At 40.5% G+C, this 17,206-nt stretch overlaps 1 protein-coding gene across 2 annotated transcripts; it reads right to left on the reverse strand.

The window, feature by feature from the left end:
* Window positions 1-1,428: 1,428 nt before the first annotated feature.
* Window positions 1,429-16,848, reverse strand: VPS37B (VPS37B subunit of ESCRT-I). 2 transcript variants are annotated; one of them, XM_049805987.1, is made up of 5 exons: window positions 16,712-16,822; window positions 10,290-10,578; window positions 7,619-7,790; window positions 6,886-6,968; window positions 1,429-5,745 (listed from the first exon to the last, which is right to left on the reverse strand). In XM_049805987.1, exons 2-5 carry the CDS (start codon window positions 10,302-10,304, stop codon window positions 5,245-5,247), a joined length of 771 nt encoding a protein of 256 aa, XP_049661944.1. In that variant the 5' UTR covers window positions 10,305-10,578; window positions 16,712-16,822; the 3' UTR covers window positions 1,429-5,244. The 2 variants fall into 2 exon arrangements, with proteins under 2 accessions (XP_049661944.1, XP_049661943.1); XM_049805986.1 differs by lacking the exon at window positions 10,290-10,578 and having other exon boundaries at window positions 16,712-16,848.
* Window positions 16,849-17,206: the final 358 nt, after the last annotated feature.

Below are 17,206 nucleotides of genomic sequence, written 5' to 3' on the forward strand. Positions count from 1 at the left end.
CTCTTCCAGCCTCAGCAGTCTGCGATTTGTCCTGCAGGTAAGGAGAAAAAAGATTTGCCTTCAGGTGAGGTTGAGAGCCCACCATGGGCTGCCCAGGGACAGCCTGCTTCAGGGACAAGATGTCAGCTGGGGCACCAGTGTCTCAATAAGGCTTCTCTAAAACTTCAGTTGAGACAAAAATGTCTCAAAACAACTCAAAGCAACACGTCTTGTTTCCAGTGACAAAGTCTCGGAGAGGCAAATAGAGATACCTGTAAAAGACTTGTATCAGAGCTGATGAATATACAACCAGAAGAGGACTCAAATTACAAGAACAAGTGCTACTGAAAGATCTGTGTAGGCTTGCATGGCCTCCAAAACCAGTTTCCAAAGGGACAGGACAGGTCAAGACCACATGAAATACTGCCAGTGTGTCACTGACATACCACTTGTCTTTTTTGTTATCCTTTACACAAGCAACATGTGCATCCCCTATCTGGCAAAGTCCGACCATATTGCGTTCTCTCTCCTTTGCACAGGGAACGGTCCCATCCAGAATGATCTCCAGGTGCATGTGAGCCATGGGAAGGGCCATCCAAACCCATTCCGGAACAGGCACTTGGAAGTTTTGCATGCACCTTCTTCAAGCTGCAAAACACAGGTGTTTCTGCAAATTCTTAGAAGAGGCAAGTTGAGGAACTGCAGCTTTTACATAATACCATCCCCTTCCCTCGCCCACCTGCCCTGAGTCAGCACAGCAAGCTTTCCTCATCTGTACTTTCCCATTTCTGCATCAGCAGAAGGTTATCAAAGCTCCGTAGCAACCACAAATGGAACGTATCAAGAGACAATTAAAAAAGGGATTTTCTTCCATATTGTATTAGTTATTCTGCAGTAGGACTTCTATTTCACATTGCTATTAAAGTGACAGATACCACAGAGAATTACATCAGGTCTTTTCTGTTCTCTGACTCATATTCCTAAACAACTTTGGTTGACTCATTTCTCCTAACTTGTCTTGGCTGAAATCTATGTTCTTCCTCTTTTAACAAATAAAAGTGGCTTTCCCCCTTTCTTCAGCTTTTCCAGGTGAAGATTCTGAACTCTTCCACTATTCCAGCTAATTGTTGGAAGCCAAAGAAAAAGCAAAGGGATTCCACCTGGGAAGACAGCTCACCTACCTCATTGCCATGATCGCAACATGCAGAATCTACTCTGAGTGTACCTATACTGTATCAGCTACATACAAAATGGAGTCACTATATCCAGTCACTAAAAACATGGCCAACAGATTTACTATGAATAATTAAAGTTATTTTCTTGCAAATTCATGTTCTACATTCACCTACACAACTGTTTTTATGTTGCTGCATAAAACCCACCACTAGTATTGAAAAACATTAACGTAACTCCACCATGATTAAATGAAGCCATAATAGGAACACGACACCAAGAGAGATAGGCTATTTTATTTAAAATCAGACCACAGTAGATTACAGAAAGACTTATTATGCAAACAAATCCACTGTACGTTTCACAACTTGCTAGGCATATAAAACTGCCCCTTTATTAGACTGTCCAGGATTACACAGAGGAACTGTTCAGGTGCAGGACGACTCTACCTCCTCTGAACTCAATGTTTGCCAAGTAGCTCTATATTCAGGCTAAAGAAATTGTTGATTTGAGCTCTGTATCCAAGTCATTATTCCAGTTTGAGAAGGCAGAGAAGTCCCAAAAGAGGTCGAGACTGAGGTTGTGGAAGTTGGGGCACTAAACGTAACGGTTACCCACGACCAGACTGTGCCCAGGGCTCTGCCTCCTGACATCACAGGAAAGCTTATTTTCTATATCGTCCCTCCAGGGTCACCGGTACAGAGGTGACCGGTGTGGACCAGCTGTGCTAGAATAACTGACTCCGCCAGGAGACAGCACTGAAGTGCAGTGAAACTCATCCTTGAGTTAGAACCATTCAATGCTGATCATCAATCAAACAACCTAACCACATACAATTGAATTAGTCATAACTTACAAAACTGCATACAAAAGACTGGCAAAAGTAATGCCATCCAAAGAGAGCATTTTCCAAGCTACCAACACTCTAAAGCCGTGTTACACATCATTATTTAAAAGATTTTTCTCCACTCCAATTGCTTTGGGGAAGTATATGCTATTTGCAGCAGACATTAGAAGTCCTCAAGACAACACTATAATATATATATTTTGGCAAGCATACTGAGCCACCTCCTCTCAACTCTCAGCTTGCCTATGGCATTTTAATCTCACTATCTTATAAACAGTGCAAATTAGTATTATTCTAAACATCCTAGCCATAGCAGAATTTATTTATTAGCTATAACAGAACAGGAGAAGCTGTTGAAGGGCAACAGGTCAAAAGCACCAACGTAACTCTTGCCTGACTCACTCAGGCTAGTGTCTTGTAACTTTTGTTTCTGAAAGGATTTAAACAGCTTTCCACAGTCATCTTTCTCCTTTACCCTTAAACATTACCAGCAGTCAAGTATATATTTACAGGTTGTGCACACACACACACAATTAATGGCAAAACGTTTTCCATGAGCAGCTGGATTTCAGTTATGAGATTGCTATAACTGAAACATCACATTAGTTACATTATCTATGTCCAAACTTACCCATCAGTGAAGGCAACTATAAGCTTACAAATAGCAGATACAGCCTTTGTTTTTTCTGAAGTATATGTGAGTTTTTTTGTAAAAGAAAGTGCTCTTGAAGAGCCCTTAGAGTTAAGCAATGGCCATTCAAATGATAAAAATGCTAATATCCTAGTATTACAATCACAAGTAGTGATCCTAAGGCACATCAGCCACATGCATATGCAATAATGCATTGTTTTGCTTTCAGACAGAAAAATTGCATTAGCTTTGTATTTAGTTTGCACAAGAGTTTGTTTCTAGATAAAGTATCCCTGAAAGGTCATATTATCACAAAAGTTACCAAAAGACAGAAAATTTAACAAGTAATAAAAATATTTTTGGACGACTAATACCAATAAAGTTAGATACATAAAATGCAGTGCAAATTCACAATACACTTATCTATCACCTCCATCACTTCTGAGGATTTTCAACCCTCAGAAAAAAAGTTGGCACTTGATAAGTGTAAAATATACCTGGTTCTTTTTATTAAATGTTAGCAAAACTAATTTGAGAGTGTTTTAGAGTTTTTGTGTAGCAGGCTCAAAGTACGAATTTCTTTACTCAGTCACCACCCTGGTAGCTCCCACCCACTTTAATTCTTTCTAGGACACAAATCATTTCTACAGCAGACTTACGTTTAGCATTCAGATACAACAGTTGCCATCCAAATACCAGTACTAATAGCACAGCAAAATTACTTTGAAACGAGTCATAATTAACCATGCTTATACGAAGCTTCAGTGAGAAAATAATATCAAGAAAAGATATTACACTATTTAAAAAAAACAACAACAAAACACATCCTGTACCATCACTAGATTACAGAAAAAACACACTTTGCAAACAAATCCAATGCACATTGCTTCACAAAATCTCCCATCTATAGAAACTTTCCAGACTTACACTGGGGAATTGGTTCAGATGCCAGTAACACTGACCAACCTTCTGCTCTTTGTCTTCAGAAGGCAAAACAAGCCAAATAACCCTATTTTCAGAATAGAGAGCTTCCTGTTATGAGCTTAATTTCAGATTAGTATTTGCTAGCAACCACCACACTCCAGAGGAAATGATTAAGGGACAGTCAAGAGCCTTACGTAAAGAAAAAAAAAAAGATATTCTATTTTGACTGATGCTGTTTGTAGTACAGACTTCCAAACAATGTAGTGCATTCCAGGACAATGATATGAAAATGTTTTGAGATAATGCAGGGGCTGTGACAGATTCTGGACTATGAGTTTCTTAAATTACCATGAATTAGTTGAAAGTTGTTTGCCGATGTGAAAAATTGATAACGGATTTATGGGCACATTCTCCACAAGCAAAAAGTGCTAAGATTTGCCTCCCCCAATGCTAGATTAAAATACCAGCATGTGTCTGCACCTTAGCCTTTAAGAGTCTCACTGAGAGTGAAATCTGAGCTCCCTTAAAAAGCCTCGCCTCCAGTGGCATTAGAAGTCAAGAATGGATTATGTAAGATACAAACAGCCACCGTGGAGTTCAAAAAGCTTTTCTGTTTTGCCTGCTTGCAGAAAAACATTAACTGCAAATTCCAGATAGATACGCACGCCAAAACCTGCAAAACTAAAGGAAATGGGAAAGTTAAAAATAGTTCTGCCAAGCAAGAGACTGAATTTGAGGGATAAAATGAAATTGTGGAGCTTCAAGTGGGCAGTTACATGATGTGAAAACATAGTATTTGATTAAGAAAATACCCTGCTTAGATTCCTGGAATCACATGATATCAAAAGCTAAGCACCTGTGTAAAAAAATCACTTCTGTATCCAAGGGTGAAAAAAACCCCAACCTAAGAGTCTTAATAGGCAAAGAAATAAAAATGCCTGGTAAAGTTTCTATAAAACTCTAAACTGGTTCTACAAACAGTTTAGTTTAATTTCAAGAGACCAGGACTTTCAGGATATCAAGCTATTTAGGAGTGGGAGGAGTGTGTACTTTTATTATGAAAAGTCTAAGGTAACAACCGAAATGTAGAAATGAAACTCTTGTAACTTTTACTATCTAAAAACCATACAACATTTTCAAGAGTTTCAGCTCAGTGAGGTCTGAAAATGTTGTGCACCTGGCCACAAATGCCGTTGTGTGGGCACACTGCAAAGGATGCTGATGCGGTCCATTGCAACTCTTTGCCCAGTATTGAGATATGGTTGTTACTATCCAAACACCGGCACTGAGAGAATTCTTTAGAGACACAAATAGCTCCTAGTTTGCCACACATACATTCAGCTGCAATTGGAATACATCGGAATAGAAGAGAATGCTGATTTACCACCACTAAAGAATTCAGAGTGTGATTCGATTTGTAACGTCAGGAAATCCACTGTATGTTGTTTCACAATCTGATGGATTTACAAAATTTAGACCTTATCACCTTCCTAGAAAAATCAGTTGTCACTGATATTTGAAAACAAAAATAATCACATTTACCAAACGCAATTGCAAACCTCTGTGCCACAGCTCAAATTTTGTACTCTATTGTGCAAAAAACAGAGGCTTTCCATTGCCTACATTAAGTCTCTGATGGGGAGAAAAGGAAATATAAGCACCAATACATAAGTTAGGCGCACCAAAATATTCACTGGAGGATAAAGCCAGGATGTGGTGGAAGGCGAGGTGGTCTTTGGGGAAGAGCTGGAGGATGCTGTGGTACAAACTGAGATGGGTATCCTATCTGTGGCATTTGACTTGCAGACTGAACTCCTGGTCGAGGCGGGAGAGGAGGATACGGAGCACCTGGATAAGAAAGAGCTGGTCCTGAACTCATGGCTGCAGTAAACGGAGTAGGAAAGCGTCCTGCTGGGACTGAAGAAGGTGGAGGGGGTGGTATTCGTCGGGGCACAACTGAAGGAGGAGTGTTTGCATCCGAAGTGTAGGAATCTTGAGGTGCTGGTGCTGTCTCAGGTGCTCTGGGCTGAGCTTGTGGCTGAACCTGCGGAAGTCTCTGTCCCTTCAGCACCATTTCTTGGAGCTTCTCAATTTTCACACGTCGCAGGTGAGCCAGTTTACGCTTGCTCTGGTACTCATCAATGAAGGAATCCAGTGGTATTTCACCATCAAGAAATTTTTCTGCCATATTCTGTCAAATATGGAACAATCTCTCAGAAAACGGCATACTGCAAGAGAATCTAAATGGCTTATATCCTAAAAATAGCATAATTTTGCCTGTGATTTTCCAGCTTGCATATGGAAGATGACTGGCATACTAGGAATTCTGAGCAGAACTTTGAGTTAGTTATTACTCAGAAGCACTGGGAGATAAATATAATTTTTGCTTAAATTTATACTGAAGCAACAGCAGTAAGAACATCTGAATCTAGCTCTGAACATTCCCCTGATCATCAGAGATGGGAACGAATCAAGTTAAACAGCTTTCCAGATTGCCAGCTAAGCCAAGTTACAGCTCAGTACTGCTTGCAATGCCAAGAGAAACACCGAGAACTCTGCAAGACTCAGTACAGAGAGGCAGATTATTGCTAAGCCAGGTTTAATACTCATGCTTACTTGTGGCTTTAGGTAAATTATGTTTAATAACTAAGAGAGGTGACCATACATATAATTACAAAATTCAACTTGTCCTGGGAATGTCTTTTTGTGATCACAATTCAGGGCCAATAAACAGATTTCTTCCCTGATTCTAACATGCTATGTAGTTATAGAGAATGTCCTACAGGCAAATCAGCAAATAAAACCAAAAACTTCCACTATTCCGAAAACAGACCACCCTTCAAGCACTTGTATCACAGCAAGTGGTGACTACTGGCACCTAGACAGATACATTGAAATCATAATGGAATACTTCACCGGAAATGCTGGAGAAGAAACAGTGCAGGCACAGTTTTTCATTAGGTTACTAATTGACATTTGTAATGGATTAATATATATTCACCAGGCAAACACCATTAAAAAAAATTTCCAGATTTATATGCTATGAGTTTGAAGGCAATGCCAAGGAACTAAGAGGGTTTGGCTGTCTCTTCTGAAAAGGAGTGTTTTCTCTCTTAAACTTCAAAGATGTTAAGAGTAAAAAAATTACTCAGATAAAAAAATTCTCACTGAAACCAAATGGCTGTTCACTGAAGTTCAAAGCAAAGACAAGACCATATTCTTAAAAATACCCCTTTAGTCTATTACACGTTCAGCGCTGCACTGCAGCTGTGTACATTGGAAGTTTTCGGTAATGGGTGTAAGTGGCAGAATTGAAGTGTACTGTCATTACCTCTGTGTCTTCCTCAATCTTAGCCCCCTCTGTCTGAAGCAGTGCTAGCAGTGTCTCCAGTGAAGCATTACTGGATTGTCTGTCTGTAATGGCACGAAAAGAACAGTAAATAACAGCTGGCTCTAAGTGACTTCTAACTGAAGCTATATAACTACAGCAAGCATAAAAATTTCTAAGGCACATATGTACAACTAGCATACTCCATTGCACTAGACAGGATGATCTGCAGTAAGAAAATATATTAAGTAGTTTAGGAATATTGTCAGAGTGCTAAAAGCTGAAAATTAATTACAATGATATATTTACAATATTGAAAGACAAAGCACTTCAGCAAGTGTAGTATCAGATGTACAATACTTCATAATTCAGTATGAAATCAGAAAGTTAAATGCAATATTCTGTTTGATTTATGATTAATCACTGAAAATTCAAATTATTTTTTGCTTTTTAGCAAGGTAAACAAATTTGATCATTTAGATAAGAGCAGGTCAACAACAGGTAGGTAACCACACAGCAATAGAAAGAATCCACAGTATCTGTTACTAGGTGTAACGGATATTTAATAAAATATTAGAGCATGATCTATTTCAGAACTACATGAGAATGACATTTCGTTTTATACCCCAATTCACACAGCTAAAAACGAGACACCAAAAAAACAAACAAAAAACGTGCAACAGATTTACATTCACTTAGAAAACAGCAAATCATAACTGTCAACAGAAAATGTTACCTAGTTTTGTTTTCTTTATCTGGTATGTTTCAAAAAGAACTTGCAGCTCTTGATATTTTTCAGTCAAATTTGATTTCAAAGACTCCAACTTTGGCTGGTACAAAAGATTGCCTTCTGCCAGACTGCGGTTGCTGGCAAGAGTCATGTCTTTGCTGTGTTGAACATTTTGGGCCTGGAAATAAAAAAAAAATAAAAAAAATAAAGGTGCATGGAATGTCAGTGAATATATTAAGACTAACGGTTATTTAGACAATATGAGAATTTCAACACTTCTAAATAAACAACAAAAGTAAGGTCTCTAAAAATTAGTACTGTGGTATTGGACCTGCAACTAATAACAATACTTTCGGACTTTCTATGAACAGTGGGAATGTTTACTGTTTTGGTGGGCATGGTCAGGTTCAGCTGCTGCGCTCTTTTCCCACGATCTCTTTTTTCTGCTACACAAAATCCTTTCTCACAAGCTGTATTTTTACTGCTCTACTAATACACTATTTTACTAGTGTATCATCTAGAAGGAATAAGAAGGTCTATGGCGCAAACAGCATGCTGAAATAATCTAAAATGACAATGGACTGTTGAAGCTCATGGGGGAAAGACCTTCAGAGAAATTGCACTGAGAGTAAGGATCTCTTCTTTCAGCTATGAGCACCTGTGAATGAATCACTTTCTAAACAGGAATTAATACTGACCTGAAGTCACTTTCCTGCACATTTTTTTCCACACGCAGCAGAGAGCTCATTAAACAGTTTTCTTCTCCAAGCTGGAAATGACAGTTACTCAAAGAGTTTGTGTTGTGGGAAAGGACTCAAAGAACCCGCCTCCTTTAAGCAGGGGCAGAGATGCCCGTGAACGCTCCTGCAGGCAGAACAGCTTTTGCCTGCTCCAAACAGGAACACGGTTTCTGCTGCGCTAAACTGCCTGCAAGAGGCAGGTTTCAGCAGCACGGTAGTGCCTACTGTGTAGAGAGCAGTCTTTGGGCACTCCCTTAGACATTTCTGCTAAGTGGCAGAGGAGCACAGTTTGTGTCACCCGAATTCCTTCTAATTCCCGTCACAAATTTATGTGAGGTCTGACCTGTTGGCTGTCACAGCTTTGTGAGATCAGATTTTTACATTCACACCCTGCTACCTGAAGGAGCTTTGTATGAATTCTTACCCATTATTTAACATAGATGCTTCTTCATCCCCACCTCACACATCACCCTTACTATTCCCCCATAATGACTGTTGACAGATAAAGCAATAGTTGCTCTTAAAAAAAAAAAAAATCTTTGAATCCCAGCAGTAAGATGCAGTAAGACTGCAGAAGAACGTCATCCCCTATCTTATTAAAATGCAAAAAACAAGGACTGCATCATTACTGTTCCTTCTCCAGAATATTCTTCCCCAACTATGTTAAATCAACCCTGGATTAATGCCAAAAGCTTGTTTTTCAGTTTAATCCTTCTGCTTAACATATCCTAGCCTGAAGACATTGTTCCTAAAGAACAAATGACAATTTTCGCAAAACTAAGATTCAGCAAGATTCCGAGTTTGCTCATACACACACATGCACACAATTTTATCAAGACAGTCCTCATGAGATTTGGGAAAGCTGAGTGTTTGGGGAAGTCTGCCCTGGATGTCACATTAGATCCATTAAAATATTCAGACATCAAAAGGAAAAAAAGAAAACAAACCAAGGGATCCAATTTCAGATTTTCAGTCTGAATCAACAAGTGGGATAGTCTTCCCATGGCACAACAGCCTGATTCTATTAAGCTGCCTTCAAAATCAATGAAACATTTGGTACATTTTTTGCGATCTCCTACATTAATATGCCCCTTCTAGCCACACCATCCCTGTTTAGCTGTAACAGATCTTATTTATGGACAATTGCACTGAATCCAGAGCAAACATGAAGAGTACAGTGCTTTCTTCCTTTCGAACTCATGGGTCGATATAGGAGAGCCACACCTCAGAAACAGGAAGAGGAAACCCAAATGAGCTACGTAAAAGACCCAGAAAAGGACAGGATCAGAATTCAGGTGTTCTTGGCAGTCTGAGCACAAAACTGGGTTCATGAAGTAAAAATATTTTCCAAGCGTAGCAACAGTGTCTTTGAAAGCAACTACTTCCTTTTGAAATATTTATACACTACTTTAATCTACTAAATTCAAAATTGGCTTAATGTTACTTAAACATACCTTTGTCACCAGATATTGCTCTTCAAATACCTAAGTTTTACTCTGTTTCACCCTGTTCTTGCTAAACCACTTTAAAAAAAAATCAAGTCAAGGATAATGCTGAATCCTAAATTCATTCAATCAAAATGAAATTCTATTCCAAATTGTGAAAATCAGAGAAACTGTACTCGCGATATTGTTTTGTCTTCTCAAGATTCTCACATCAAGCCTAAACAAGCTTCCAGCCCTATGCTTGCGTTCAACTTGAATCCTTTCCAAGAATAAAAAGAAAATCCTCTCTTCTCACTTTTGAATCCAATGCAAAATAACGTTAATTAAACTGGTTGCCTCCATTTGTTTCTTCTCATGTGATCCAATGCTGTTAAGACAGTTGCTTTCAGAAAGCCTAAGTCCCCCTATTTTACATTTTTTTTTCTAACAGTTATGAAGGGAACTAAAATACACACAATTTAATTGCTTAATTACTGGCATCCAGCTTCTTACCAAATCACCTGCCATCACCGCAAGCTTTGTTAACTAGCTGTCTTCTGAACTGCCAGCCAAAGAAGATTGCGTGCAAAAAGATTCATGGTTTCTGATGCCTCTCCTCTTTCACCATTTTAATGAGGAAAGTACTTCCTTCAAGCGACTTCAATTTGATCTGGTGATTGTATTTTCACTGCTCGTAAGGCTGATATTCTCATTTCAAAGCAGTTGCACAGTCAGTCTGGGAAGACCAGTTTTATGAGTGAACTTTGATCCTTCTTCAGGATGAAGAACACGTACATTTCCTCTAGAGAGAAAAAAAGCCAGTGGACACAAACCTGTAAACCTTTCAAGAGCACAAATCCCAGGAAAAAGAACCTCTTACTGAAATCATATATAATAAAGAGGAGAAGGAAGAACTCCAGGTAAACAGACAGAATAACAGAAAAAGCTTCCTTAAGTCAGATGAGGCTTTTGTGGTGTTTTTAAACACTACTTTTAAATGACTCTCCTGCCTCAAGTATCATAATGTCTCTCAACAGGACTAGAGAGAAAGAGGAAGCAAATGCCTAACTTTCTACAATAATTTTCTGAATAACCTTACTTTTAAATAATTTCAAATGTGTAAAGATGAATAAATATCAGCATGACATGATGTACCTGACTTGTAAAATAAGAAAAAAAAAATAATTTAATATTATGACCTACCTAAATCCAACACAGTGACATCCTTTCCTGTCCTTAGTATATGATATATAGCAACTGTAGACTAGTCTAAACTTAAGCAAAAGTCTTAAAAATACTTGTTTTAAAACTGAAAAAAGTTAAGGTATTCATAATTGCACTTTAAGTTACAGGGCTTGAAATTATACAAGACTTAATGACTCAACTTTTTCCATATTATAGCACTTCTAAGAAGGGCGCATTTTTTCTACAGAAGTTGAACAAAAAACATGATTGACATTTAATGATCAATTCAAGTATCACTCTTGAAATCTTCACTTCCAGCATGTCTGTGTCAAATTTCTTTAAAAAATGGACATTTGAAGAGATGAGAAACTCAATTTGAGTCTTACTCAAAACCATGAGAAGAACAAGTTCCTCAAATACAAGGTAAACTTAGGAATGATGTTAAATGAAACTTAAGGAGGAGCTGATGAAGACCCATCCACCTGTTCAGGACATTTAAATGCTTCATGTCACTGAAAAAAGTTTGAAATCTGTAGAACGAGTGAATTCTATCTCACAACAAACAGAACAGATATAAGCCCAAAGCAATGCAACTTGAATACAGTCAAATTTTACAAACCAGAATAATCTCTGGCACTGATGTTAAGGTCCGCGTCACAAACTTTTCTGTAACTGTTCCACTGCATTTAGAAGTTAATTCAAGGAATCAGAAAAACAAACACTGTGAAGTTAGCCTGAAAAGCCCTATAGAAAAACTTCTAAAACCCACTAATTTAAAACAACAAAAAAATAGTTGCAAAATCATCCAAGGGTCAAAACACAGTACAGCATGACCAGTCTATTAAGATTATCAGCGCAGAACAAAGCATGCTTTCAGCATCCATTCACAGCTTTCCACAAGCCTAAGACAATAGCCAACCAAGGAATAAATCCAACAGAAGTTATTCTGTTGTCAGATATGTTGTGTGACAAAAATGTGTATTAGCAGAGAACTGCTACTGTATCAGATGTTCACCTGCCTACTGAAGTGCAGTGAAAAAAAGTAAAGAGAAATAAGCAAGCAGCATGCAACTCTAGCAGAACTGCTAACAAGACTATTGAGGTCATGGACACTTCAACAGGCAGGAAACATTAATCTGAAAACAGATGAGAAATACCAGTCAGAATCACGAGACATAATAAGACAGCACAATATTAAAAAAAAAAAAAAGTGTATGTTCTCTTTAACTGCTAAGCTCTCGCTATGAATTATGAATGGGACAAATGGGGTGACAATACCGAGCTGCTTATAAAACGATTTTAATGGCAGAAGGATTGCTCACCACTGAGTAGACCACTCTAAGTTGTGCACACTGCAAAAAAATGAAGCCATAGACACACAGAAGTTATTAAAGACAAAAATCATGATTTAGCAGCGCTCCAGAACTTAAGGTGCTTAAAAAGCGAGTTTCTTTAACAGATATAATTTGAACAATTTTACTCAAGGATTTAATAAGCACTTCCAAGAACAGGCAGCACCAACTGCTTTGGGAATTGATATTCTACTACTTTCATCCAACTGCAGCTTCGTTTCATCCCACTTTAAAAAAAAGAACAAAAATGCTGCATAAAATTAAAACAGAAGTTAGTACTAGCTTAGCAACATTTTTACTCTTTATTTACTCCAAAGTAACGGTTTGCAGCAAGAGTTATTGGGGCAAAACGTCTCTGAGAAGCGTCACTGCTGTTCATCCAAAAGCACGTTCCCAGAAGAACAATTCCAGATGAGATGCCTCCTGAGACTCAGTCTGAGCAACTGAAATCCCAACTACCCACAAAGTCCATCAAGTGCTGCTATAATTATAAGCTTACTTTGGCAAGCACCGTGGCAAGTAGTGTCTCAGTACTTTGCAGAAAAAGTCTCTTAAGGAGCTATAAATAAAAAAGAAGTTTTATGTGACACCATTTAATTGCTTTATACATAGCATACACCCATGTTAGTTTTAGGTTTCTCTGGTCTTGCTCTAGCCTTTATCATTCCCATATTCTTTCACTTAAACATACTTGTAAATTAGGAATAAAATGCACAGTTACACTGCGGAAGTATAACCATGCACATTTGGAGTGTCAAATTAACCCCTGAAACAGGAGCTGACAGGTGCAGGGTAGGAGAATAGAGACTTCTTTTATGGAAGAAGACTTAAGAGTGCTTTTCATCAGGCACTAGTGAAGGATAATACATCCTCTAACATCTGTAATAAATATTAATACATATTCCAAAGTAATTAGATTTGCTAAATTTAGATCTTCTGACTACCTAAGTACTAGCTTTAAAAATTACAAAATAAAGATTAAAAGGAAAGTTGCAATTCCTAAACGTTTACTGCAGAGGAGAGAGACACCCAGAACTGCAATTTGCACTCATCAGGCACAGGCAGGTTACTCATTTGATGCTTAGCTGGAAGACAAAAACCTGTAGTTGTCACCAAGTCTAATTCCTAACTTTGTAACTAAATTTCATGTTTGGCAAACAAGAACATAACCACTTGCACAATGTGGTTTTAGGACAGGAGTGGGAATCCAAGAAATCTGGGCATGCATTCACACAGTTTTAACTTGGAGTTTCTGCACTGCCCGATCTTTTCAATCAGCTTTTGAGAAAAGGACTACACTTGAAAACCCGTTCTGTGCTTGCCAGTGTACTCTGAAATCCTGGAATGAGGGGAAGGCAATACATTTCTGATTTCTTGATTTCATATAATTAAGGTCTTGAAGAGCAAATAATTTTTGGCAGTAGAACTTCAGCAGTAACACAATGTTGCACTGTTACTAAAGTGATGTTCCAGTAGATAAAAAGAAAACTCATTTTCACAGGAGAAATCCATCGAGCTACCACCAGTATCAGGTCACAAATTCTCCCATCTGTGCTGTTTAGAGTTATCACACCAAGATTGACTTTTATAAACAATGTACTTATATTTCATGAAGATGAATACTGTAGATGAACTACAGATATTAACCTCAAAAGATTATAAAAAAACCCCCTCAATTTTAAAAGACTAGGAGTACCAGACAATTGGCTTCCTTCCTCTTTCTATCAGACAAGATGTTCGTTGTTCAAGTGCTAAAAGCCCAGAGGCTTCAAAAACAGCGGTACAGACAGAAAAAGCAGCAGCCTAGCTCTTTGATGCCACATTTTCACATACCTAGGGATAGAGTGTGAAGGACACTGTATATGCACGTTACCTCAGCGAAATATGAATGTGCGCCTGAGCACACACACACAGATATATATATATACACCCCCACAATGACACAGACAAATCCTGCTCAAATGCTGCACAGGAATACATTCCCTTTAAGGCTGGAAGGTGCCTATTTTTAGCTATTTGCAAGAAAGCCAAGTGGTTTTCCAAACCCTCCTCTCTGTGAACAAAACATTGGGTTTTGAGCTGGGTTTCCCTTGCAACAAGGAGAACAAAGGTTTTTTTTCAATTACAGAATAATCAGATTTGGCCAACTTTGCCACTGAAAATACAAGTGACCTCAGAGAATTGACTCAGGAATCATGATTTAATTGGCATGCCACAATGAAATTACAAATCTAAGGACTTTGGAATAACCCTGCAACCTAGATACATACAGACTGGCAACCAAATACCTACACAAACAGCAGTGAAGTCACCATGGGTCCTCCTTAATGTTCAGGATACCACTCTCTCGCTCTTCCTGCGACATACTTCACAGTGAAAACTCAGGACCCAGTAGCACAAACTCGAACAGTAAACAATTCAGTGGAGGCAAAACCAGAACGAGGAAGAAGTATTCAAGCATGGCCAATTCCTTCCAAGGTGGGTAAATGCATTTCTAGTTGAACAGACTCTAGTAAAACCCTCTCCACACAATAAAAGAGGATTATACCAGACAGTAGCATAGCCGTATTTCCACACAGCTTGAATACCTTCAAACCTAGCCACACTTTCCAAACACCACAAAATATTCCCTCAGGCCCAGAGAACTTCACTCTACAATTTAAAAGCCTTCTGTTGCCAACTAAAGAGGAAAACCAGAGGGTCAAATTGAGAATATGGTCTAGTTCTGCAGTAAAAGAAGATCTTTTCTACCAAGGTCATGAAGTTTTCTGTCACTTCTGACCTACACTCTTAAGCACGTATTGACAAATAAGTAATAAAAAAAGAGCCTACTGACCCAGGCCTTCTGCTCATGTACCTTGTCAGAGGTCACACTGAAACTAGCAATACTGCACCCATTTATATCTTTACAAAGTTAAGCCCTTTATAACCTGTTGACTTTCCTTATATATTTAGGTTTTATATAGAAGGGTACCCCTGCCCCCCAGTAAACCACGGTGCCTCTAAGATCTCTGCATGCTTTACTTATCACAGCAACATCTGTTTCTTCAGCAGTTTAAGTTCTCAAAATATAAGCTCATATGAAATGCTATTATGCCTGCCCCCCTCTCACAAATCTATTTACACAAAGTTCAAAATACAAATTCTTGCATAATGCAGCATGTAAATTGCCTAGGATACCTTCTTATCTCGGCCTCTTCCTCTGTAATACTTTGACAATTTGGTTTGAGGTGATACAAAACAACTTCCTCTGAAGTACCAAAAGGGCAGGAATACTTAGTTTGAGGGAAAGCAATTGTAACTGATTTTACTTAATAAACTAAGCGTCTTTCTCTAGAATATATTGACACTTTTTTTTCTTTTTCCTGGGGTTTTGTCCTCTAATTTAAAAAAGACCCCAAACCAATAAACACAAGACCCAGAAAAGTACAGCACATTTCTTTCTTTTAAAGTTTTCACATAAACGGTTTCATCTTATTTGTTGTTAGCCAACTACACAGAGTCTTTCAGGCACATGTGTGGTCAAATAAACCTGGAACAGTCTCCTATCAGAACTGTAACACACAGTGTCCACTGGCATACAGAAAAACCAGTAAAAGACAATCACAGCAGCAGGAAGAAAAGAAGCTTCTATTTTGTTTTAATAAGCATAGGTCCAAAAGCACAGCTTAGAGTCTGGTACACTGACAAAGACATTTCAACTAGGCAAAACAAGCACCAGAAAGCCTGACAGCCTTCACTGCACCCGGCATACCAACTCGGGCACACAGAAATCTCTTTCATATTGTTTTGAATTAAAGTTGCGCTGAGATCGAGACCACAAATAGGACCGACTTCACCCTGACAAAATCCTTCATCGTGGCCAAAGCACAAAACAAGGGCTGTATTAATGGAAAAACTGATCCCACCTCCGGCTCGTCAGTGTCTCCTAATTTAGTACAAACCGAGCATTTTCAGCACGGCGAGCCCTCAGCCCCCCTCCTCTGGCACCCAGCGCTCGGCAGAAGTGCCCGGGCACAGGACCCCCCCCCCCCGTACCGAGGGCCAGCAGACAAAAGGCCGGGAGGAAGAGGGGGAGGAAGAGGGGCAGGCAGCGCTTCCCGTAGCACAGGGGCTCCTTATTTACCGGCCACTCCATGGCGGAGCCGTGACCGCCGAGCAGGGCCGGGAGGAGGGAGTCACCTGCGCCAGGGGGGGTGGTGGTGGTGGTGGTGGTGGGGAGGCGGTCATTAACACCCCCCAAATAGCAAGTGGTCATGGAGGCGGCGAGACAGCGAGCCCCGAGCCGCGGGGCCCCGCGGGCAGCGCCCCGGCGAGCTGAGGCGGGGGGGAGCGGCGGCCCGACGGGAGGCCTCGGCCCGGGCGGGGGGGGGGGGGGGGTTCGCGGGCGCCCCTCACCTCTTCCATCTCGCGGGCCATGTCCTGTAGCTGCTCCTCGTCGTCCAGCAGCGCGCTGAGCTCCTGCAGGCTCAGCGCCTCCAGGCGCCGCACGTCCAGCGCCATCCCGGCCCGGCCCGGCCCGGCCCTGCTCCCCCCGACCCCGCTCCCGCTCCCGCCGCCAACCGGAAGTGCCGCGGAGGTGTCGCCCCGGCCCGGGGTGGGCACCGCCCTCGGCGCCCCCTGCCGGGGGGGCGGGGCGGCGGCGCGCAGGGCGGGGCGTACCAAGGGGGGGCTGGGTGGCAGGGGGGTAGCGGGGGGCCCTGGTGGACGGTACCAAAGGGGGCTGGGGGGGGCGGCGGGGGCTCGGCGCCTGAGGCGACCGTGGGGAGGGGGAGAGGGGGGCTGTGGGGGAGTCAGTCTAGGGGTCTGTGTGTTGGATGAAGCCCTCCATGGGGTCACATCCCCCAGGCCCGAAGCAGGGCAGGAGAAGGGTCCCGGGATGGCGGAGCCTGG

This window comes from Accipiter gentilis, chromosome 7 (assembly GCF_929443795.1).
Source record: "Accipiter gentilis chromosome 7, bAccGen1.1, whole genome shotgun sequence".
NCBI lineage: Eukaryota > Metazoa > Chordata > Aves > Accipitriformes > Accipitridae > Astur > Astur gentilis.

Coding starts and splice junctions, on each gene's coding strand:
- VPS37B (XM_049805986.1), bottom strand. CDS start 16,816: ATGGCGCTGGACGTGCGGCGCCTGGAGGCGCTGAGCCTGCAGGAGCTC. Junction 7,791..16,711: donor TGGCCCGCGAGATGGAAGAG/GTGAGGGGCGCC, acceptor TTTTATTTCCAG/GCCCAAAATGTTCAACACAG. Junction 6,969..7,618: donor GATAAAGAAAACAAAACTAG/GTAACATTTTCT, acceptor GTGCCATTACAG/ACAGACAATCCAGTAATGCT.